The sequence below is a fragment of the Hyperolius riggenbachi genome, chromosome 9, assembly GCF_040937935.1.
Source record: "Hyperolius riggenbachi isolate aHypRig1 chromosome 9, aHypRig1.pri, whole genome shotgun sequence".
Classification (NCBI taxonomy): domain Eukaryota; kingdom Metazoa; phylum Chordata; class Amphibia; order Anura; family Hyperoliidae; genus Hyperolius; species Hyperolius riggenbachi.
In genome coordinates, this window is record NC_090654.1 from 295,083,363 (window position 1) to 295,109,163 (window position 25,801).

General features: G+C 46.6%; 1 protein-coding gene across 1 annotated transcript in view; it reads left to right on the top strand.

Annotated features, from left to right (window-relative positions):
• Positions 1–4,726: 4,726 nt before the first annotated feature.
• AK7 (adenylate kinase 7) overlaps positions 4,727–25,801 on the top strand; it is a 91,474-nt gene continuing 70,399 nt past the window's right edge. Inside the window, exons 1-3 of the mRNA XM_068254787.1 lie at positions 4,727–4,939; positions 14,560–14,745; positions 18,353–18,461. Of these exons, the coding sequence (XP_068110888.1) occupies positions 4,754–4,939; positions 14,560–14,745; positions 18,353–18,461 (481 nt within the window). The 5' untranslated portion in view covers positions 4,727–4,753. The remainder of the gene's footprint in view (positions 4,940–14,559; positions 14,746–18,352; positions 18,462–25,801) is intronic.

The window sequence follows — 25,801 nt, forward strand, 5'->3', positions numbered from 1 at the left end:
AGGCTCCAGCCTCAGGGCGCAGTGTAGGAGGGGACACAGGGTGAGGCAGAGGCGAGAGAGGCTCCAGCCTCAGGGCGCAGTGTAGGAGGGGACACAGGGTGAGGCAGAGGCAAGAGAGGCTCCAGACTCAGGGCGCAGCGTAGGAGGGGACACAGGGTGAGGCAGAGGCAAGAGAGGCTCCAGACTCAGGGCGCAGTGTAGGAGGGGACACAGGGTGAGGCAGAAGGGAGAGAGGCTCCAGCCTCAGGGCGCAGTGTAGGAGGGGACACAGGGTGAGGCAGAGGCGAGAGAGGCTCCAGCCTCAGGGCGCAGTGTAGAAGGGGACACAGGGTGAGGCAGAGGCGAGAGAGGCTCCAGCCTCAGGGCGCAGTGTAGGAGGGGACACAGGGTGAGGCAGAGGCAAGAGAGGCTACAGACTCAGGGCGCAGCGTAGGAGGGGGTGCACAACTCACTCAGCTATCATTCCCCTATTGTGTTTGAAGCAGAGAGAAATAAGAAAAGGGGATACATGGCAGTGACTGCAAGCCAGATAACTAGAGATTAGAGTGTTGGAGGTCCAAGGGCACCTCTTTGTCTAATAGCAATCAGTGTGTGACGGGTGAGGGGGATGGAGGGGCGCACTTTGGTGTCTCAGCTTTGGCTGCTGGAGGACCTTGTCCCGGCTCTGGTCGGCACTGCTGCTTTTTACCGCACAGCGCATGCGTTTCCTGTTTGCCAACAGCCAGCTGTTCTCAGCCGACTGCCAGACAAGAGTGATTCGGCCGCAGGAAAACACTGCTGTTTTCCCCATCCATAAGTCTGCCCCAACCTGCCCCAAAAGTGAATTTGTGCTGCTTGCGGGGTGAGCTCACTTTCACTTATAAAAATGAAAATAAAAAAATGTTGGCTCAGCCAATCCCAAGTAATGCAGGGATAGCGATGGTCAATAAGGTGCTGATCATTGTATTGATGGAGATTTTATGCCCTGTAGGCAGCTTTGAACCTGACCAATCCAATTAGGCCCTAGTCTAGTTTAGGGGACCCAGCAGGATGCCTCATAGAAAACTTTGTCTCCAATTACAGCACCCTCTACAGCACAGAGCATTGTGATTGGCTGAATAGTGTGGGCGGAGTTTACTACAACCTATTAAAAATCTAGCAGTTCAAGAGGGAGATGCTCACCCAATGGAATTGTCCCTATGAGGTTTCCTGCTGAGTCCCTTAAAGCGGAATATAACCCTGCATTTCAACTTTGCTCTAAAATATTATTTACAGCATATTATATGCAAAAAGCATTTTTTTTTTACTAGACCAGCATTGGAAAGGTTAAACACAGAGGTTTAAAGTTCCTTGGAGAGATATGCAGAAGTTCAGATTGTTACATTCTATTTAGTGAAATGTATCTATTGAGAAATGTTACACACTCTTTGGCTGTCCTCCAGCTCTTCTCAGTCAGAGAGAGTGAGTCACATTCAACACTTAGATACATTTATGTAAACAAAATGTATCTATGTCAGCTTCGGATGGTCTGCAGAAATCTCCAGGAACTTTAAAGCCCTGTGTAACCCTTCCAATGCTGGTCTAGTAAAAAAAAAATGCTGGTTGCATATAATATACTGTAAATAATGTTTTAGAGCAAAGTTGAAATGCAGGGTTATATTCCGCTTTAAACTAGACTAGCACCTCAAACTAAGCTGTTGATGTTTATTATTGGCATACGATTCAGAAGCCCTCAGGACCCTTTTTCCACTGCAGCCAAATTGCAGCGATTTCGCCCCCCCCCCAATGCCAATTTGCATGCAGAATCGCAGCCTGCTGATATCAATAGGCTGCTTCTGAATCCCATGCAGGGCAAAAACGTACTGCTTGCTGCAGTTTTCTCGCACAACGCGTCTGAATCCCCATAGTCGAGCATTTGAATATACTATTACAATTACAGTGGGATGCGAAAGTTTGGGCAACGTTGTTAATGGTCATGATTTTCTGTATAAATCGTTGGTTGTTACGATAGAAAATGTCAGTTAATTTAAATTTATCATATAGGAAACACACACAGTGATGTTTGAGAAGTGAAATGAAGTTTATTGGATTTACAGAAAGTGCAATAATTGTTTAAATAAAATTAGGCAGGTGCATAAATGTGGGCACTGTTGTCATTTTATTGATTCCAAAACCTTTAGAACTAATTATTGGAACTCAAATTGGCTTGGTAAGCTCAGTGACCCCTGGACCCCAGGTGACCCCAATTATGAGAGAGTATTTAAAGGAGTTATCGGGCAAAGTGGTGAAAAATGGTGCTTTCTCTAGCCCCTTGCAGCCGACTGTCCCACGTCGACCACTCCGCTCCCCGGTGCTTTGCGCAGGCGCAGTAAGGCCGACCCCACGGTCGGCCTCTGCACCGTTGCACAGAGAACCGGGACAGCGACAGGGAGCGGAGCGGTCGGCATGGGACAGCCGGCTGCAAGGGGTTGGAGAAAGCCCCAGGCGAGTAAAGCTCATTTTCACCACCAGTTTGCCTGATTACTCCTTTAAGCGGGTCAATGATAAGTTTTTCTCCTCTTTTAATTTTCTCTGAAAAGTAGCAACATGGGGGTCTCAAAACAACTCTCAAATGACCTGATGAGAAAGATTGTTCACCATCATGTTTTAGGGGAAGGATATAGAAAGCTGTCTCAGAGATTTCAGCTGTCTGTTTACACGGTTAGGAACATATTGAAGAAATGGAAGACCACAGGCTCAGTTCAAGTTAATGCTCAAAGTGGCAGATCAAGAATAATCTCAGAAAAACAGAAGCGACGAATGGTGAGAACAGCAACCCACAGACCAGCACCAAAAACCTATAACATCATCTTGCTGCAGCTAGGGTCACTGCATCGTTCAACCATTCGGCACACTTTACACAAGGAGATGCAGTATGCAGAGGAAGCCTTTTCTCCGCCCACAGCAAAAACAGAGCCTCTGGAGGTATGCTAATGCACATTTGGACAAGCAAGCTTCATTTTGGATGAGGTGCTGTGGACTGCTGAAACTAAAATGGAGTTATTTGGGCATACCAAGGGGCGTTATTTACAAGAAAAACACCACTGCACTCTTCGCATCCGTGTTGGGGTGCTGGACTACAAGCAGCAACACTGGGCAAAGGGAAAATGTCCGCCCTCACCAACAAGTAGCTTCCATACGCTTTATTAGACATCCATAAAACAGCAAAGAGAGGCTGACGTTTCAGGCAATTGTGTCCTTATTCATAGCCACAAGGGGCGTTATGCATAGAGGAAAAACAACACAGCATTTCAAGAAAAACACCTGCTACCTACAGTAAAATATGGTGGTGGTTCCATCATGCTGTGGGGCTGTGTGGCCAGTGCAGGGACTGGGAATCTTGTCACAGTTGAGGGACGCATGGATTCCACTCAGTATCAGCAGATTCTGGAGACCAATGTCCAGGAATCAGTGACAAAGCTGAAGCTGCGCCGGGGCTGAAATCTTTCAACAATACAACGACCCTAAACACTGCTCAAAATCCACCAAGGCATTGATGCAGAGAAACAAGTACAACGTTCTGGAATGGCCATTTTAGTCCCCAGACCTGAATATTATTAAAAATCTGTGGTGTGAGTTAAAGAGAGCTGTCCATGATCGGAAGCCATCAAACCTGAATGAACTAGAGATGTTTTGTAAAGAGGAATGGTCCAAAATACCTTCAACCAGAATCTAGACTCTCATTGGAACCTACAGGAAGTGTTCAGAGGCTGTTATTTCTGCAAAAAGAGGATGGACTAAATATTGATTTTATTTATTTTTTTGTGGTGCCCAAATTAATACACTTCCTGTAAATCCAATAAACTTAATATCACCGTGTGTGTCTCCTATATGATATATTTAACTTTTATAGTAACAACGATTTATACAGGAAAATCATGACAATTAACAACATTGCCCAAATTTTCGCATCCCACTCTATATAACAATGGTACAATCACATTGTCACATTAACAGTGCAGTACGGTGGAATCCGGCGGCATACTACAAAGCATGCAGGGTGGTTTTGGACAACGTGTGTTCACTGTCGATGCAGGAAAACAATACTGACTTTGTTGATTTTTTTGCCCTTGCGTGGCGTGCAATTTTTATTGCCGACACTGAGCTGCTGTTGGCTAAAGTGTGTAGAAAACACAAAGCATTCTTCATGGATAAAAAGGCAAATTGGTTCCTTAAACAAATTTGTGTTGCAATTCCTAGCTTGGAATTGGGTCAATCCAAATTGGCACGAACAGCAATCGATTGGTCCAATTTCACGTTGCATATAAATTGCAACAAAATTTGCATCAAATTGGAAAAATGAAAATCTACTGCTCTACATAAATTTTGGGGGTAAACGTCCTTTCACCTCCCCCTGCCCCCTTTTTTAATCTCATTTCTTATTGCTTTGAAATTATAACTCTGGATATTTAGGACCCCAACTAAAAAAACAATAATAATATAAAAAAAATCAACAACTGAGAACTGGTCTGCTGTGTGTGTTCCTTGGGAAACAGTCAACTGGAATCTTTTACTAAACTTTTCTATTAAAAAAAATCTATCATTGACTAGATATGTGCAGTTATAATCTATACAGAGTAGAGTTTAGGACAGCGAATATACGCAATAAAGAGGCAGGCATCCCTCTAGACACCCCAGGGGGGGGGGCCTCTCCCCTCAGCAATCTCTATGGCTCGGCTTTAGGTGTCTACGGCGCTGCCTGTCCTCCTGACTCCGCATTCTAGTACCAGCTACAATGTCGCCATGGCAACAAGCAGCGCGTCTCCAGACAGGACCCGCCCACAGCAACCGGGCCGTCACCTTAGCAACCAGCAGCAAGCCAGCGCGCGGGGACATGGCGGAGGAAGCGGCGAGGCCGGTCAGAGCCAAGCGGGTGTTCATCAATGGCCTGGACTCGTATGTGGCCCGGAACCTCGGCCAGGTGAGGGGGCTGCACGTGATCCGGGCCAGGCACGCTGGGAGATGTAGTTCTCTGCAGATGGTTAGGGGGGAGGGGCTATATAAGCTGGAAGCTGCAGAGAAATACAGTTTATATTACATAATAATAACAGGAAAGTGCAGAAGGCTTCTATCTGGGAGTGTACTCCCCCCCCCCCCCCCAACTGACAGCTGAGGTTTCTGCAAGGATAAAGAAAGTGCTGCTCAGGTCAGAGATATCATGTAAGAGGTGAAGCTAGCGCTGCATTGCTCTGACCTGATGTTTTCAGTGGGAGCGCAAGGAGAGAAAGTGATATCAGGCAGAACTGCCGGGGTGTGACCAGAAATCATCCCCCCCCCCCCCTTGCAAAACTTTGATGGGGTCCTCCAATGTTCTGAACCTTTCCTTTGCCAACTCCTGGTGACACTCTAAGCTGGGGGGGGGGGAGGCATCTTTAAGGAGCCATAAAACAAGTGTCATTATTGAGACCTGGGTTTGAATCTCGGCTCTGCCTGTTCAGTAAGCCAGCACCTATTCGGTAGGAGACCTTGGGCAAGTCTCCCTAACACTGCTACTGGCTATAGAGCGCGTCCTAGTGGCTGCAGCTCTGGCGCTTTGAGTCCTCCAGGAGAAAAGCGCTATATAAATGTTCTGTGTTTGTTTGTTTGTTCTGTGTTTGTAATCTTCACACCCATAACAAGATATAGGGGGAAAGAGGCGCCCAGGAGTAATAAAACGCTTTAAAGAGACACTGTAAGGAGAAAAACGTCCCCTGGGGGGTACTCACCTCCTTATCCTAACGCGGCTTCCCCCGTCCTCCTTCATCCCTCCGTCAGCCTGCCAGGGTCCTCCGAAGTGCAGAGATGTAAATATTTACCTCTCCGGGATCCAGCGCTGGCGGACTAGGCAGAAATAGCCGAACCCGATCGATCCGATCTACTGTGCAGGCGCGAGTCCTTTAGCTCCTGCGCAGTAGAGTGGATACGACCGGCTCTGCAATTTCTGCCTAACCCAAAGGAAGAGCCGCAGCTGCACCTGCGCAGGATCCCAGAGAGGTAAATATATCATCCCTTGTCAGGCTTGTGGAGGGAGGATTGCAGGAGGCTTCGAAGGAGCCAGCGCTGGACTGCCTGCAGCTACAGGGGTGGGTGAAGCCTCATTGGGACCCCAAAGGAGTTTTTTCAATACAGGTTCTCTTTACGAAACAAATAAAATGAAAAAGGGTGAGCCAATGCAATAAACTCTTCTATTAAAGAGAATCTGTATTGTTAAAATCGCACAAAAGTAAACATACCAGTGCGTTAGGGGACATCTCCTATTACCCTCTGTCACAATTTTGCCGCTCCTCGCCGCATTAAAAGTGGTTAAAAACAGTTTTAAAAAGTTTGTTTATAAACAAACAAAATGGCCACCAAAACAGGAAGTAGGTAGATGTACAGTATGTCCACACATAGAAAATACACCCATACACAAGCAGGCCGTATACACCCTTCCTTTTGAATCTCAAGAGATCATTTGTGTGTTTCTTTCCCCCTGCAGCTATCTTCCACTGAAGTGTCAGGCTGTTTCTTCCTGCAGAGTGCAGACAGCTGTGCCTGTATGTAATTCCTCAGTATGTGAAAGCCCAGCCAGCTCAGAGGAGGATTTATCCAGCTTGTAAAAGATAAGAGAGAAGAGAGAAGCTGTCCTAATCTAAATAATACACAGGCAGTGTGCAGAGAGCGGCCTGGAGGGGGGAGATGCATCACAGAACCACAACACTGAAGAACTTGGCAGCCTTCCAGACACAGGCTGACAAGTCTGACAAGAGAGAGATAAGTTGATTTATTACAGAGATGGTGATAGTAAAACATGCTGCAGTAAGCCAGAACACATTAGAATAGCTTTTGGAACTTGTAGGATGATAAAAAACAGGATGCAATTTTTGTTACGGAGTCTCTTTAAGTGAATTTGTCTTCCTTGAGGTAGGCCACCTCACCTTTTTTCATTGTACTTGTTTTTAAAGTATTCATCACTCCCTGGCGCCTCTTCCCCCTGTATCTTGTGCCGTCACCCTCCTTTTGGAGGGAAATCATCCCTCTTGGACCATTTACAGGTCACTTTAGGTGGTTGTGGTTTTTTATCAAGAGTCTGACCACCCCCAGCTCTGCCTGGTACCCGAGCGGAGTCGGGGTTATACATCTCCACCTGCCGGCAGTGGTTGGCTGCCCTTCTGCAACCCACCTCTGTGAGTATAATCTTCACAACATTCCCCCACTACTGTGACATGCTGCAGCATTTGCGCTCCTGTTGTCTCTGGGTTTTTTCTTCCTGTAGGGTGCAATTTTTTATCACCCCAACTTCTATACACCCATAACTAGCCACAAAAAACGCCTGACGTGGAGGATAGGCTCCTGTATCAGAGGGAGTGGAGTAGTAGCTGGGGTCCCCTGACATCTCTGAGCCCTCTGCAGTCGCAGTGACTGCTCCCCTGTAGTTATACCCCGGACTCCTGTATCAGAGGGAGGGAAGTAGTAGCTGGGGTCCCCTGACATCTCTGAGCCCCCTGCAGTCGCAGTGACTGCTCCCCTGTAGTTATACCCCGGACTCCTGTATCAGAGGGAGGGAAGTAGTAGCTGGGGTCCCCTGACATCTCTGAGCCCCCTGCAGCCGCAGTGACTGCTCCCCTGTAGTTATACCCCGGACTCCTGTATCAGAGGGAGTGCAGTAGTATCTGGGGTCCCCTGACATCTCTGAGCCCCCTGCAGTCGCAGTGACTGCTCCCCTGTAGTTATACCCCGGACTCCTGTATCAGAGGGAGGGAAGTAGTAGCTGGGGTCCCCTGACATCTCTGAGCCCCCTGCAGTCGCAGTGACTGCTCCCCTGTAGTGATACCCCGGACTCCTGTATCAGAGGGAGTGGAGTAGTAGCTGGGGTCCCCTGACATCTCTGAGCCCCCTGCAGTCGCAGTGACTGCTCCCCTGTAGTGATACCCCGGACTCCTGTATCAGAGGGAGTGGAGTAGTAGCTGGGGTCCCCTGACATCTCTGAGCCCCCTGCAGTCGCAGTGACTGCTCCCCTGTAGTTATACCCCGGACTCCTGTATCAGAGGGAGGGAAGTAGTAGCTGGGGTCCCCTGACATCTCTGAGCCCCCTGCAGCCGCAGTGACTGCTCCCCTGTAGTTATACCCCGGACTCCTGTATCAGAGGGAGTGCAGTAGTATCTGGGGTCCCCTGACATCTCTGAGCCCCCTGCAGTCGCAGTGACTGCTCCCCTGTAGTTGTACCCCGGACTCCTGTATCAGAGGGAGTGGACTAGTAGCTGGGGTCCCCTGACATCTCTGAGCCCCCTTCAGTTTCAGTGACTGCTCTCCTGTAGTTATACCCCGGAGCAGAAGCACAGAGAAAACATACACTGCGTTCTGAAGATGAAAGGCTCAGTATGGAGCAAAACTATTTAGAACACTGATAGCTACTGAATGTCAGTTTCACAACAGAGACGGCTATATTGTCTTGTTTCTCTAACAAATTACACTTTTCCGGGGTGATTGTGGCCACGTCCTCAGTGGTTGTTGCGTTTGTTATGACTGCAGCAATGCAACGGATCGGGAAAAGCAGCACCGCACATTATGCTTCCATTGCATCAGGTACAGTGAAGCATACAATCAATGGAAAGTATGCTTCACTTTCACTGCCACACTGTGAATGCACCCGCCGCACTGTGAATGTCGCAAAGGTAATGCAATCGTGGTGCGGTAAGCCACGTTACAAAGCGGCCCTTAAACCACAACACACCACTGTAAACGTAGCCGTGACCGCTCACTTCAGGTTGTCCTTTACAGCTACATTTACAGTGGTGTGTTGTGGTGTAAGGGATATGGAGGCTGCCATATTTATTTCCTTTAAACAATACCAGTTGCCTGGCAGTCCTGCTGATCTCTTTGGCTGCAGTAGTGTCTGATTCACACACCTTAATCAAGCTTGCAGCTAATCCAGTCACACTTCATCTGCTCGTCACCTGATCTACTGCATGCTTGTTCAGGGGTTAAAAGTATTAGAGGCAGAGGATCAGCAGGACAGCCAGGCAACTGGCATTGCTTAAAAGGAAATAAATATGGCAGCCTCCATACACCTCTCAGTTCAGGTTACCTTTAAAGGACAACTGAAGGAAGAGGATGGAAGCTGCCATATTTATTCCCATTTACGCAATACCAGTTGCCTGGCAGCCCTGCTGATCCTCTGCCTCTTATACTTTTAAGGCCTGTATACACGCCAGATGTAAGTTGTCTGAGGAGGCCTATAATGACCACTTCAGCTGATAATCAGGCGTGAGTACAGTGGCCCCCCAATCCAAGAGCTAGCCGCCCAACAGATCTACACAACCCAGGGCCGGATTTACCATAAGGCAGTGTAGGCACGTGCCTACAGGCGCCTGATTATGGAAAGGCAACAACAAATTGAAAGACTATCCCCATAAAACCGCACCACACATAACAAAATAACAAGCTTTTATTTATAATATACCATAGATTCCAAATAATTAAAATCAATTAAAATGTCACTCCAGGCTCACACCAATCTGTATATGTTGTAATACATGTGCAATAAAAAACGCTTCTAACACAGTGTAATGGTTATAAATAAATAAATACCACCCCTCTATGGCTGCAAGAAAGTGCTGGTGCATATGGAAACCTGATCCCTGCAGGGCATGGGAAAGTGGTGATGCTGAATGCAGCAGAGGGAGAAAGTGACACAGTGCGTATATACCGTGATAGTAAAGAATAGTGTCAAGTAAAGTGCATGGAGATAAAGGGCTGGACGGCGCCAGCTAGATCAAACAGAAGTGCTAGTCACCCGTGACTGGGCTTACCAAAGAGAACGGGTACACTGGAAGCGCGGTGTGCCTGGACGAGCCTTCGCGATTCGCCGCCGACTGCGGCTTCAACTGGGCAATGCACTGGACTCCAGGAGAGAGGTGAGAGCACAGCTTCTGCTGCACTATACTCTGCATTTACACACTAAGCTTGGGGAGTGCAGGAGGGAGATGGGGACAGACAGGATGGTCACAAGGCACAGCACTGGACTCCAGCAGAGAGGTGAGAGCACAGCCTCTGCTGCACTATACTCTGCATTTACACACTAAGCTGGGGTAGTGCAGGAGGGGGATGGGGACAGACAGGATGGTCACACAGGAACAGCACCGGACTCCAGTGGAGAGGTGAGAGCACAGCTTCTGCTGCACTATACTCTGCATTTACACACTAGGCTGGGGAAGTGCAGGAAGGGGATAGGGGCAGACAGGATGGTCACACAGGCACAGCACTGGACTCCAGCGGAGAGGTGAGAGCACAGCCTCTGCTGCACTATACTCTGCATTTACACACTAAGCTGGGGTAGTGCAGGAGGGGGATGGGGACAGACAGGATAGTCACACAGGAACAGCACCGGACTCCAGAGGAGAGGTGAGAGCACAGCTTCTGCTGCACTATACTCTGCATTTACACACTAGGCTGGGGAAGTGCAGGAAGGGGATAGGGGCAGACAGGATGGTCACACAGGCACAGCACTGGACTCCAGCAGAGAGGTGAGAGCACAGCTTCTGCTGCACTATACTCTGCATTTACACACTAAGCTGGGGTAGTGCAGGAGGGGGGTGGGGACAGACAGGATGGTCACACAGGCACAGCACTGGACTCCAGCAGAGAGGTGAGAGCACAGCCTCTGCTGCACTATACTCTGCATTTACACACTAATCTGGATTAGTGCAGGAGGGGGATGGGGACAGACAGGTCACACAGGCACAACACTGGACTCCAGCAGAGAGGTGAGAGCACAGCCTCTGCTGCACTATACTCTGCATTTACACACTAAGCTGGGGGAGTGCAGGAGGGTGATGGGGACAGACAGGATGGTCACAAGGCACAGCACTGGACTCCAGCGGAGAGGTGAGAGCACAGCCTCTGCTGCACTATACTCTGCATTTACACACTAAGCTGGGGTAGTGCAGGAGGGGGGTGGGGACAGACAGGATGGTCACACAGGCACAGCACTGGACTCCAGCAGAGAGGTGAGAGCACAGCCTCTGCTGCACTATACTCTGCATTCACACACTAATCTGGATTAGTGCAGGAGGGGGATGGGGACAGACAGGATGGTCACACAGGCACAGCACTGGACTCCAGCAGAGAGGTGAGAGCACAGCTTCTGCTGCACTATACTCTGCATTTACACACTAAGCTGGAGGAGTGCAGGAGGGGGATGGGGACAGACAGGATGGTTGCACAGGCACAGCACTGGACTCCAGCAGAGAGGTGAGAGCACAGCTTCTGCTGCACTATACTCTGCATTTACACACTAAGCTGGAGGAGTGCAGGAGGGGGATGGGGGCAGACAGGATGGTCACACAGGCACAGCACTGGACTCCAGCGAAGAGGTGAGAGCCCAGCTTCTGCTGCACTATACTCTGCATTTACGCACTAAGCTGGGGTAGTGCAGGAGGGGGATGGGGACAGACAGGATGGTCACAAGGCACAACACTGGACTCCAGCGGAGAGGTGAGAGCACAGCCTCTGCTGCACTATACTCTGCATTTACACACTAAGCTGGGGTAGTGCAGGAGGGGGATGGGGACAGACAGGATGGTTGCACAGGCACAGCACTGGACTCCAGCAGAGAGGTGAGAGCACAGCTTCTGCTGCACTATACTCTGCATTTACACACTAAGCTGGATGAGTGCAGGAGGGGGATGGGGACAGACAAGATGGTCGCACAGGCACAGCACTGGACTCCAGTGGAGAGGTGAGAGCACAGCTTTTGCTGCACTATACTCTGCATATACACACTAAGCTGGGGGTGTGCAGGAAGGGGATAGGGGCAGACAGGATGGTCACACAGGCACAGCACTGGACTCCAGCAGAGAGGTGAGAGCACAGCTTCTGCTGCACTATACTCTGCATTTACACACTAAGCCGGGGGTGTGCAGGAGGGGGATGGGGACAGACAGGATGGTCACACAGGCACAGCACTGGACTCCAGTGGAGAGGTGAGAGAACAGTTTCTGCTGCACTACACTCTGCATTTACACACTAAGCTGGGGGTGTGCAGGAGGGGGATGGGGGCAGACAGGATAGTCACACAGGCACAGCACTGGACTCCAGCAGAGAGGTGAGAGCACAGCTTCTGCTGCACTATATTCTGCATTTACACACTAAGCTGGAGTAGTGCAGGAGGGGGATGGGGACAGACAGGATAGTCACACAGGCACAGCACTGGACTCCAGCAGAGAGGTGAGAGAACAGCTTCTGCTGCACTACACTCTGCATTTACACACTAAGCTGGGGGAGTGCAGGAGGGGATGGGGACAGACTGGATGGTCACACAGGCACAGCACTGGACTCCAGCAGAGAGGTGAGAGCACAGCTTCTGCTGCACTATATTCTGCATTTACACACTAAGCTGGAGTAGTGCAGTAAGGGTGAAGTGCAATGAAGTGCGACAAGGATCGGCGGGTTGTTTGTACCTCGGGGACTCCTTGTATTAAGCATTAACCTTATACGCCACATGGTTCATATATTCCTTAGTGTATAATGTTTTTTTCTTGGGGGGAGGGGGGAGGTAACACAGGACTTCTTGCGTGGAGTGACAAAAAGCCTAGAAACAGCCCTGGCTGTCTGGCTTATTTCCTTTTAAGCAATACCAGTTGCCTGGCTATCCTGCTGATCCTCTGCCTCTAATACTTTCAGCTATAGACCCCGATAGCCAGCCAGGTGTGATGAAACGCGGAAAAGGCGCTGTCTCTCAAAGTGAGGCGGCTGTTTCCGCGTCCAGCAGGGCATCACAACGCGGAAAAACCGCCGCATGCCGCTTAGGCAGAGCGGCGGAATCCGCATTGGGAACGGCGGAATCCGCATTGAAAACGGCGGAATCCGCATTGGAAGCAGCCCCCACACGCGGTGCTCAAGATACATTGCAAGACAGTTCTGGTGTGGCTGGGACTGATAGTCCACCAGGATTCAGAGTGACGCGCGCGCACAGAGACAGAGCTTATATAACAGCCAGAAGTAGTCAGCTGACCAGGCTGGTCAGCTGACATTTTCCACAACTTTCATTGGTCCAGCAATTAGGGAGGTCCTGGAAAGGTCCTTGAGTATATATACTGCTGGCTGTTCACTTGTTCCTTGTCTGGCGTGCGATCACACATGTGGGAGCACCCAGATCCGTAGTCAGATCCGTAAGTGTGCCGGGACCAGCTGGAGCTGTAATCCTACACTTAGCTAGATTCTGTTGATAGCTAAAGTACTAGTTTGATTGTGATTATCTGTTATGACTTCCTGCTTGCCTGACTATCCTCCTGAACTCTGATCTTGTACCTCGATATTTCTGATACTCTGTTGCCGAACCCCGGCTCGTCCTTAGACTCTGCTTCTGCCTCCTGATCTTGTACCTCGTTATTTCTGATACCCTGTTGCCGAACTCTGCCTGTACCTAGACTCCGCCTCTGCCTTATGATCTTGTACTTTGTCTGTCCGTGTGTGTACGACCTGGCTTGTCCGACCTCGAGAACCGACCTTACGCTTGAAGGCGGTTCCTCGTCCTGTCAGTTACATCTCCTCCTGAGTGTCACTCTCAGACTATCCTTCCTACTGTCAGTCTGACTCCTCCCGTCTTGGAGAGCTCAGGTCTGCGGAAGGAATCTGTGCAGTACTCCTTGCTGCACTGAGGCCTAGTCCTCTAAGTGTTATTGTTACACCAAACACTACACTCTACTCAGGTGAACAGAGGTTAGCTAGTATATCGGATTATCGGTGAGACTGCAGATCACTTATAATCTGGTATACGTCTGTATTCCCCGTGATACTGCAGATCACCGGTAATCAGACCTCTCTGTGCTTCACCGATCGTTACACCAGGCAACTGGTATTGTTTAAAAGGAAATAAATATGGCAACCTCCATATCCCTCTCACTTCAGTTGTCTTTAAAAGGGCACTTTTTTCCCCTACAGTAGTGCTTTAAACTTACTACTGCTCAGGAACAGGGAGAGAGGCTCTGGAACAAGGACAGGGGCTCTGAATCCATAATGCATAAGGAACCATGAGATATGTACACTGCCAGCTTGTATTATGGGAAGTGGTGATCCTGTCCTCTCATTGGCTGCCTTGTATTGCAGTAATCCTGTCCTCTCATTGGCCGCCTGTCCACCTGTGTGGCCGAGCTTTCCTGGAGGAGGGAGGAGAGGAGGTGGTGATCCTGTCTTCTCGTTGGCTGCCTTGTATTGCAGTAATCCTGTCCTCTCATTGGCTGCCTTGTATTGCAGTAATCCTGTCTTCTCATTGGCTGCCTTGTATTGCAGTAATCCTGTCCTCTCATTGGCTGCCTTGCATTGCAGTAATCCTGTCCTCTCATTGGCTGCCTTGTATTGCAGTAATCCTGTCCTCTCATTGGCCGCCTGTCCACCTGTGTGGCCGAGCTTTCCTGGAGGAGGGAGGAGAGGAGGTGGTGATCCTGTCTTCTCATTGGCTGCCTTGTATTGCAGTAATCCTGTCCTCTCATTGGCTGCCTTGTATTGCCGTAATCCTGTCCTATCATTGGCTGCCTTGTATTGCAGTAATCCTGTCCTCTCATTGGCTGCTTTGTATTGCAGTATCTGTCCACCTGTTTGGCCGGAGCTTCCCTGGAGGAGGTTGGAGAGGGAGGAGAGGAAGAAGAGAACCTGTCAGCTCAGGAGGAGGAGGCTGCCAGTAAATCCAAGCAAGGTCTCTTCCAGATAGTCGGGACTCTGTCCAATCCTCTGGGCAAGAAGCTGGGCTTTCCTGTGGAGACGTATGCGGTAAGCTGAAACTTCATAGCCTCACCTGTCCCAGCAGCTGCACACGCCTTCTTTCTGCAGCAGCTGCGTCTGATTGATCCATTTCCAAGCTGGACAAATTTGCATAAATGTTGCATAACTTCAAAATGATTAGCATGCCATTGACCATCCCTATAATCAGGCGAATAATTAGAAAGTCTCTGATTGGCTGGCCATGTCTAACGACAAGCAAAACATTCTAAGATTACTGATGATGGTTAGTGATGGTCGTGTCTAGGAGAAGTCATGGAGAAGCATGTGATCAGTGTGGTCAGGTGATAGATATGTAAGTCTCTGATTAGTGATGGTTGTGTCTAGGAGAAGTCATGGAGAAGCATGTGATCAGTCTGGTCAGGTGATAGATATGTAAGTCTCTGATTAGTGATGGTCATGTCTAGGAGAAGTCATGGAGAAGCATGTGATCAGTCTGGCAGGTGATAGATATGTAAGTATTTGATTAGTGATGGCTATGTCTAATAGAAGTCATGGAGAAGCATGTGGTCAGTGTGGTCAGGTGAAAGATATGTAAGTCTCTGATTAGTGATGGTCATGTCTAGGAGAAGTCATGGAGAAGCATGTGATCAGTCTGGTCAGGTGATAGATATGTAAGTCTCTGATTAGTGATGGTTGTGTCTAGGAGAAGTCATGGAGAAGCATGTGATCAGTGTGGTCAGGTGATAGATATGTAAGTCTCTGATTAGTGATGGTCGTGTCTAGGAGAAGTCATGGAGAAGCATGTGATCAGTCTGGTCAGGTGATAGATATGTAAGTCTCTGATTAGTGATGGTCATGTCTAGGAGAAGTCATGGAGAAGCATGTGATCAGTGTGGTCAGGTGATAGATATGTAAGTCTCTGATTAGTGATGGTCATGTCTAGGAGAAGTCATGGAGAAGCATGTGATCAGTCTGGTCAGGTGATAGATATGTAAGTCTCTGATTAGTGATGGTCATTGTCACAGGAGGCCCTAGTGGTCAGACCTCAAACGGCCTTCCAAACGGTGCCAGTGCACGGATCGTGCGAACTCTGGTCGCAGTCAATGCGCAGGAACCGTTGGGAATTAGCCGCAGACAAACCAGAAGGGAGCCTGTGAGATACGGTAATTACAAAATACACACTAATTCAGGGTATAACTGCCACCACCTCGGTTACCATGGGCCCGAGGAGCCCGCTGACTGACTAGTCCTGCGAATAAAAACGGTTAAACACACTCTATTCTGTCTAGCCAACAACAACCAATAGTAGCGTCTCTTCAGAGACCCGGGATCAGTTCTGTGCGTGCTGAATAGTAGGGTAGCTAGAACAACAACTGACGATAGCGTCGGTTTATTGAAAGCAATATAAATAATTAATATATACAGACAATTATTAAAATCAACAATTATTAAAACAGTAATAGCCAGTATGAAAAATAAAAGGGAGAAAATACTTAGGGTTTGTGGAAATATGTCCTTTTGTGGGAAAATCATCAAGTCCTTGGTTTCAAGTTCAGCAGAATTCTTTGTTCCAGGTTACAGAAGATGGCCAATCAAGATGGTCGCTAGCCATGTGTCCTGTGCTTCAGCTTAGACAAGATGGCCGCCAGCCCTGTGTCCTCTGGCTGGCAAGGTGCTCTCAGGGAGATGGAATTGGGAGGACTCAATTGCCCGGGCAGCTCATTCACTTTTAATGGAGCTGAGTTCAGAGGCGGGCTTCCAGAGTCAGCCCCCAGGCCGGATTATGGTAATCACATCTGGGCAGGGGCTTTCAGCAACCTCATAATCCTGACATGTTCCCTAGGCCGACCTACGCGGCCGGCACACAAATAATAATTACATATTATCGATCCCCAGAACCTACCGATTAATATGATATCAGACATGGCTAGTGCAGCGGATCAGGTTCCTGAGAAGATTCATACCTGGGTTGTAGGGGCCCCGGGCCCCTCTCGACTGGTATCAAGCGATTCAGCATGACCTTACGGATCCAATGATACCGCTCTCATAACTACCCTATTTATTGTATTCTGTAAATGGGCAAAAGATTATATAGTACATTCATTTCTTCCTGGTAAGGCTGGAGCCAGGCTGGCTGGTGTCAAGCTGTGACTAGCTTCCTGGGATCTCCCTGTATGAAAAGGACCACCAAATGGAAGTAATTGAGCACAAACATCCTCTCGGACACAGGCCTGGCCCAGGCTCATTAGCATATCAAAAGAGCCATCCTGCAGTTAAGCTGATGCTATCTCTCTGCTGAGAAAAGACTCAGCTGCTCCTATACAATCAATCCAGATTCTATCGATCTGAAGCGCAATCGATGCAGAGAATCGAGTGCGATTGCGTTTTCTTCACGGGCGATTCCAGGACGCGTCTGTGGCCCAGCAACCGCCCGTGACAGTCATGTCTAGGAGAAGTCATGGAGAAGCATGTGATCAGTCTGGTCAGGTGATAGATATGTAAGTCTCTGATTAGTGATGGTCATGTCTAGGAGAAGTCATGGAGAAGCATGTGATCAGTCTGGTCAGGTGATAGATATGTAAGTCTCTGATTAGTGATGGTCATGTCTAGGAGAAGTCATGGAGAAGCATGTGATCAGTCTGGTCAGGTGATAGATATGTAAGTCTCTGATTAGTGATGGTCATGTCTAGGAGAAGTCATGGAGAAGCATGTGATCAGTCTGGTCAGGTGATAGATATGTAAGTCTCTGATTAGTGATGGTCATGTCTAGGAGAAGTCATGGAGAAGCATGTGATCAGTGTGGTCAGGTGATAGATATGTAAGTCTCTGATTAGTGATGGTCATGTCTAGGAGAAGTCATGGAGAAGCATGTGATCAGTGTGGTCAGGTGATAGATATGTAAGTCTCTGATTAGTGATGGTCATGTCTGGGAGAAGTCATGGAGAAGCATGTGATCAGTGTGGTCAGGTGATAGATATGTAAGTCTCTGATTAGTGATGGGCGTGTCTAGGAGAAGTCATGGAGAAGCATGTGATCAGTGTGGTCAGGTGATAGATATGTAAGTCTCTGATTAGTGATGGGCGTGTCTAGGAGAAGTCATGGAGAAGCATGTGATCAGTGTGGTCAGGTGATAGATATGTAAGTCTCTGATTAGTGATGGTCGTGTCTAGGAGAAGTCATGGAGAAGCATGTGATCAGTCTGGTCAGGTGATAGATATGTAAGTCTCCTAGTGATGGTCACTAATCTCTGGAAGAAATGTACTTCTTATTTGTTTGTGTTTACGTGTATTTCAAATTTTACAATTTTCGCGATAGTGGTCCTTTAAGATTAAAAATAATAAATATTTTATAGATTAATTTTAGTTAATTAAAACCACAAGTAATTGGTCATACACAATGCGCTTGGAGATCTGTAGGAACCCCCATGATAGGTAGGAGTGAGGACACAGTGAGATGCTGACATGGGGGATGGGGTCTTCAGCAACGGTGACTTGGGGTAAAGTGGACTGCGGACCCTGGAACAAGGATAACCAATCAATGCCACAGATAGCAGCTGCTGTCACGTTAATTGGGCATTGAGAGGAGCCCAGTCCATTTTTGTGTTTGCTTTTTCAACCAACAAGGCGCCAATAATCGGCTGTTTTTGTTTCCACAGATTTCAAACAGAGACGATCTCTTAAATCACCTTTTGGAGAGCGATGTCATCGTATATAATATCACAGAGGACCCGTCTCAGCTGGAGGAGGCCTCCTGGGCAGCTTCTGGTGGGTGATGCTTCATATATATTAGGCCATTATTCAATTCACTGTTTCTCCTGAGTTTTCTCCTACGGTAAGAGATCATTTTCATCTTCTGTTTAAAATAACTTTTCAGCAGTCAGCAATTGGAAAGGTACCAAAAAGTAGGTAAAACAGTACTGCCAAAATTATTCTAAGTGTTTTCTTGTTTGCTGGTGACTTAAAAGGTATTTTGTCGATAAGTTGTGAAAACATCACTTAACCACTTGAGGACCTAGGGCTTTCTACCCCTTAAGGACCGGCCACTTTTTTTCCATTCAGACCACTGCAGCTTTCACGGTTTATTGCTCGCTCATACAACCTACCACCTAAATGAATTTTGGCTCCTTTTCTTGTCACTAATAAAGCTTTCTTTTGGTGCTATTTGATTGCTCCTGCGATCCTCCTGGCAAAAAAATGATTTTTTTAACTTTCTGTGCTGACATTTTTCAAATAAAGTAAAATTTCTGTATACATGCAGCGCGAAAAATGTGGACAAACATGTTTTTGATAAAAAAAAAACCCCATTCAGTGTATATTTATTGGTTTGGGTAAAAGTTATAGCGTTTACAAACTATGGTGCAAAAAGTGAATTTTCCCATTTTCAAGCATCTCTGACTTTTCTGACCCCCTGTCATGTTTCATGAGGGGCTAGAATTCCAGGATAGTATAAATACCCCCCAAATGACCCCATTTTGGAAAGAAGACATCCCAAAGTATTCACTGAGAGGCATAGTGAGTTCATAGAAGATATTATTTTTTGTCACAAGTAAGCGGAAAATGACACTTTGTGAGAAAAAAAAAAAAAAAAAAGTTTCCATTTCTTCTAACTTGCGACAAAAAAAAATGAAATCTGCCACGGACTCACCATGCCCCTCTCTGAATACCTTGAAGGGTCTACTTTCCAAAATGGGGTCATTTGTGGGGTGTGTTTACTGTCCTGACATTTTGGGGGGTGCTAAATTGTAAGCACCCCTGTAAAGCCTAAAGGTGCTCATTGGACTTTGGACCCCTTAGCGCAGTTAGGCTGCAAAAAAGTGCCACACATGTGGTATTGCCGTACTCAGGAGAAGTAGTATAATGTGTTTTGGGGTGTATTTTTACACATACCCATGCTGGGTGGGAGAAATATCTCTGTAAATGACAATTTGTTAATTTTTTTTACACACAATTGTCCATTTACAGAGATATTTCTCCCACTCAGCATGGGTATGTGTAAAAATACACCACAAAACACATTATACTACTTCTCCTGAGTACGGCGATACCACATGTGTGGCACTTTTTTGCACCCTAACTGCGCTAAAGGGCCCAAAGTCCAATGAGTACCTTTAGTATTTCACAGGTCATTTTGAGAAATTTCGTTTCAAGACTACTCCTCACGGTTTAGGGCCCCTAAAATGCCAGGGCAGTATAGGAACCCCACAAATGACCCCATTTTAGAAAGAAGACACCCCAAGGTATTCCGTTAGGAGTATGGTGAGTTCATAGAAGATTTTATTTTTTGTCAAAAGTTAGCGGAAAATGCCACTTTGTGAAAAAACACAATTAAAATCAATTTCCGCTAACTTTTGACAAAAAATAAAATCTTCTATGAACTCACCATACTCCTAACGGAATACCTTGGGGTGTCTTCTTTCTAAAATGGGGTCATTTGTGGGGTTCCTATACTGCCCTGGCATTTTAGGGGCCCTAAACCGTGAGGAGTAGTCTTGAAACGAAATTTCTCAAAACGACCTGTGAAATCCTAAAGGTACTCATTAGACTTTGGGCCCTTTAGCGCAGTTAGGGTGCAAAAAAGTGCCACACATGTGGTATCCCCATACTCGGGAGAAGTAGTACAATGTGTTTTGGGGTGTATTTTTACACATACCCATGCTGGGTGGGAGAAATACCTCTGTAAATGGACAATTGTGTGTAAAAAAATCAAAAGATTGTCATTTACAGAGGTATTTCTCCCACCCAGCATGGGTATGTGTAAAAATACACCCCAAAACACATTGTACTACTTCTCCCGAGTACGGCGATACCACATGTGTGGCACTTTTTTGCACCCTAACTGCGCTAAAGGGCCCAAAGTCCAATGAGTACCTTTAGGATTTCACAGGTCATTTTTGTTTCAAGACTACTCCTCACGGTTTAGGGCCCCTAAAATGCCAGGGCAGTATAGGAACCCCACTAATGACCCCATTTTAGAAAGAAGACACCCCAAGGTATTCCGTTAGGAGTATGGTGAGTTCATAGAAGTTTTTATTTTTTTGTCACAAGTTAGCGGAAATTGATTTTAACAGTTTTTTTTCACAAAGTGTCATTTTCCGCTAACTTGTGACAAAAAATAAAATCTTCTATGAACTCACCATACTCCGTACGGAATACCTTTGGGTGTCTTCTTTCTAGAATGGGGTCATTTGTGGGGTTCCTATACTGCCCTGGCATTTTAGGGGCCCTAAACCGTGAGGAGTAGTCTTGAAACCAAATGTCGCAAAATGACCTGTGAAATCCTAAAGGTACTCATTGGACTTTGGGCCCCTTAGCGTACTTAGGGTGTAAAAAAGTGCCACACATGTGGTACCGCCGTACTCAGGAGAAGTAGTATAATGCGTTTTGGGGTGTATTTTTACACATACCCATGCTAAGTGGGAGAAATATCTCTGTAAATGACAATTGTTTGATTTTTTTTTACACACAATTGTCCATTTACATAGAAATTTCTCCCACCCAGCATGGGTATGTGTAAAAATACACCCCAAAACACATTATACTACTTTTCTCCCATCGTCCTCCAGGATGGCTGCTGCTGAGACATTGCTTGTCCCTCCCCGAACGGAAACACCTGTAAGAGTAATCAATTTAAAAGAACCCCGCCCTTATATAAGGACTCCTCCTCCCTCACCAACTCAGTTTTTGTTTGTTTCCCATCACCTGAGGATACACCTGTAGACCTTTCTTGTTTTAAAGCATAGGTTGGCCTGGGGCGCCTATGTTGTCAGGCAGGGGTTTTTCCTGGATGGCGGTGGAAACTGTGAGTAGGATGCTCCAGTTTTAACCTGTGTGCGGTGGGGGCGGAATGTTACCTGGCTGCAGGTTGTCCAAAAGGATCGCCGCCATTACCGCCCTTCTTGCTGCGTCCATGTGTTACAGAGCAGCTAGAGATGTCAGAAGTTATGACATAGGATCTCCTGGTCCCGCAGGTGTCACTTCTGCTAGCCGCTGTTTGGCCAATGAGGACAGGAAGTGGGGCGGTGTCTTCAAGAGCCAAGAGAAGCGCGAATTCCGCGCTCTCTACACGTGGGACGCCAGCGACGCTGCCATGGAGAGAAGCAGTCCTCCGCAACAGCAGCCTCTGATGCCCGACCGAGACTTTCTCTCTCGGAGGAATTGGCACAGGTACATATATGAGAAAACGATTGCTATCTATAAATACCTCTAGCAAAATGTTTTCTGAGCAGTGACTCTTCTTTCATGGTTTTGCAAAACTTGCAACAGCCTGAGAGATAGAGATGCCAAAAGTGTAACATTAGATTACATAAGAAATGGAACTGCTCCTCACGTTCTCCACTATGCTGGAAAGATGGGATCACAGACAATAGGCATCCCAGCCTGTTCCAGCAGCAAAGGTGAGTGCACTGATGGTGCATTTTTTGCAGGAATATACACTCCTATGGTTGAGATTGCAGTGTGATTTCCCCTGTGTTTTACCTTTTCCCTTTCCCTCTATAACCTAGCAAGCTAAAAGTGCAGGCAAAGCAGAGGGGGTATCGGATAGGGTTGGAGAAGCTAACATCTTAGAAATGTTGCTACTGCAACATTGGGCTTCCCCAGCAATATAACAAAGAATTGTCAAGCCTGCACGAAATCTGTGGTAACTAGTGGTTGACAATTTACATAAACAGCTAATGGAAACTTTCAGGGTAATAAGGAATCCCTGAGCAGTTTCAGGGAGTTATTGGTTTCCCATTTTTGATTGTTAGGTTTGCAGTAAACCTATACTAGCTGTAGAGACTGAGGATTGTTTGCTGGAATATGCACTTACATGATTGATTGTTAGTGGTTTTTCCCTTGTATGGTTTATACTTTCCCTTATCCTCTGTGTCCATGCAATGTAACAGTGGGTGCAAAGCATGAGTGAAGGGGAATTGTTGCCATTGCGGCAGTATGTTTCCCCAGGGTTATAATAAGATTGGTCAAGCCTGAACTGGAGCGATGGTGATTGACAATCTATGTAAATGAGAAATAGAACTTTTCAAGAAGTGAAACTCTGGGTAGTTTCAAGGAGTTCTTTTTTCTTTCAGATCTGTTTGCATTTGCATTGGTTCAGAACTGTTTTGCATTTGCATTTGTGTCATTTGCATTTGTGTCAGATCTGTTTTGCTTTTGGATATGTTTGCATTGGTCAGATCTGTTTTGCATTTGCATTGGTCAGATCTGTTTTGCATTTGCATTGGTGTCAGATCTGTTTTGCATTGCATTGGTGTCAGATCTGTTTTGCATTGCATTGGTTCAGAACTGTTATGCATTTGCATTTGTGTCAGATCTGTTTGCATTTCCATTGGTTCAGATATGTTTGCATTGGTCAGATCTGTTTTGCATTTGCATTGGTGTCAGATCTGTTTTGCATTGCATTAGTGTCAGATCTGTTTTGCATTGGTGTCAGATCTGGTTTGCATTTACATTGGTGTCAGATCTGGTTTGCATTTACATTGGTGTCAGATCTGTTTTGCATTTACATTGGTGTCAGATCTGTTTTGCATTTGCATTGGTTCAGATCTGTTTTGCATTTGCATTGGTTCAGAACTGTTTTGCATTTGCATTGGTGTCAGATCTGGTTTGCATTTACATTGGTGTCAGATCTGGTTTGCATTGGTTCAGATCGGTTTTGCATTTGCATTGGTTCAGATCTGTTTTGCATTTGCATTGGTGTCAGATCTGTTTTGCATTTGCATTGGTGTCAGTTCTGTTCTGCATTGGCATTGGTTCAGATCTGTGTTGCATTTCATTGGTTCAGATCTCTTTTGCTTTTGCATTGGTGTCAGATCTGTTTTACTTTTACATTGGTGTCAGATCTGTTAGCTTTTGCATTGGTGTCAGATCTGTTTAGCTTTTGCATTGGTGTCAGATCTGTTTTGCATTTGCATTGGTTCAAATATGTTTTGCTTTTGCATTTGGTATCCGATCTGTGTTGCATTTGCATTGGTTAAGATCTGTTTTGCATTTGCGTTAGTTCAGATCGGTTTTGCATTTGCGTTAGTTCAGATCTGTTTTTCTTTTGCATTGGTGTCAGATCTGTTTAGCTTTGGATCTAATGTTTGCATTTGTTCTAGATCTGTTTTGCTTTGAATTTGTTTCAGATCTGTTTTTTGCATTTTGCTTTGGTTCTAGACCTGTTTAGCATCTGTATTGGTCTCAGATCTGTTTCGCTTATGCGTTGGTCTCAGATCTGTTTCGCTTATGAGTTGGTCTCAGATCTGTTTCACTTATGCGTTGGTCTCAGATCTGTTTCGCTTATGCGTTGGTCTCAGATCTGTTTTCGCTTATGCGTTGGTCTCAGATCTGTTTCGCTTATGCGTTGGTCTCAGATCTGTTTCGCTTATGCGTTGGTCTCAGATCTGTTTCGCTTATGAGTTGGTCTCAGATCTGTTTCGCTTATGCGTTGGTCTCAGATCTGTTTCGCTTATGCGTTGGTCTCAGATCTGTTTCGCTTATGAGTTGGTCTCAGATCTGTTTCGCTTATGCGTTGGTCTCAGATCGGTTTCGCTTATGCGTTGGTCTCAGATCGGTTTCGCTTATGCGTTGGTCTCAGATCGGTTTCGCTTATGCGTTGGTCTCAGATCGGTTTCGCTTATGCGTTGGTCTCAGATCTGTTTTGCTTTGGCGTTGGTCTCAGATCTGTTTTGCTTTGGCGTTGGTCTCAGATCTGTTTTGCTTTGGCGTTGGTCTCAGATCTGTTTTGCTTGGCGTTTGTCTCAGATCTGTTTTGCTTTGGCGTTGGTCTCAGATCTGTTTTGCTTTGGCGTTTGTCTGAAATGTTTTTCATGTGTTGCAGATCTGTTTTGCCTTTGCGTTGGGTTCAGATCTGTTTACCTTTTGATACGAAGGTGGAGGATTTCTGCTCTCTCCACCCATCGGTGTCAGGGAACAGATTGGATGAGTTATCAGTGGACTGGCTGAGCGGTCTCCTCTACACATTTCCACCATTCAACTTCACTCCCAAGGTGCTGAGAAAGATGGAGGTTGAAGGGCAACAGTGATATTCATAGGTCCCTGGTGGCTGAGAAGGGCATGGTTCCTTATCTGTTGTCTCTAGTCCTGAAAGGCCCATGGCATCTGGGAAAGACAAGACCTGTTAGTTCAGGGGTCAAATGTTCACCCTACTCTCCAGATGTAAAAGTCGATAGCCTGGGTATTGAGGAAAGAATCCTGGTAAGACTGGTTTTCTAAAGAGGTGGCATCTACTTTAGTTAACTGCAGAAAGATTTCCATAACGAGGAAATATGCAAAAATTCGGAACGCATATTCTTCCTGAAAGGAAAGGAATAATATACAGACGGATGACCTTAAGATTATTTTGGGAATTTTTTACAGAGTGGAATTGATATGGGGCTGAAGGTAAGCGCCCTAAGAGTCCACGTATCGGCCTTATTGGGTTTTTCTTCATACACAATTGTCTAAGAAGGTTTTTGTTAAGTCTTATTTTCAGTAGCGAATTTCCGACCAATGCCAGGGAAATTAGTTCCCCCTTGGGATTTATCTTTAATTCTAAATTTCTTGACTTCTGATAAATTTGAACCTATTGCTCAGACCCCTTTAAAGAATCTAACATTAAAAGTAGCAATAACGTCAGCTAGAAGAATTGGGGATATTCAGGCACTATCCATTAACGTCCTTTTGATATGGTTATTCATTCAGAATTGTGTTCAGACCTGACCTAGTCTATCTTCCAAAGATCTCTTCATCTTCTTTCATCGTTCACTGGAGATTGTTTTACCGTCTTCTTCTCCCAAGCCGCAGGATGCTAGAGGAGCAGTGAAACAGATTAATGTGAGAAGAGCTATTATAGTTTATTTAGAAAGGACAGCTCGGTGGAGAAGATCTAGCCATTTATTTGTATCATATAAGGGAGCCTCAAAGGGATTGCAGGCATCAAGAAGCGCCATAGCTAGACGGGTTAAGGAGCTAATAGGTTGGGCTTACAGGGAATCGCAGGAAATATTCCATACTAGAATTGCAACACATTCTACTCTATCCTTGGCAGCCTCTTGGGCAGAGAGGTCGTGAGCAAGCCTGGAACAGATATGTAAAGCAGCTACCTGGTCGTCACACACAACTTT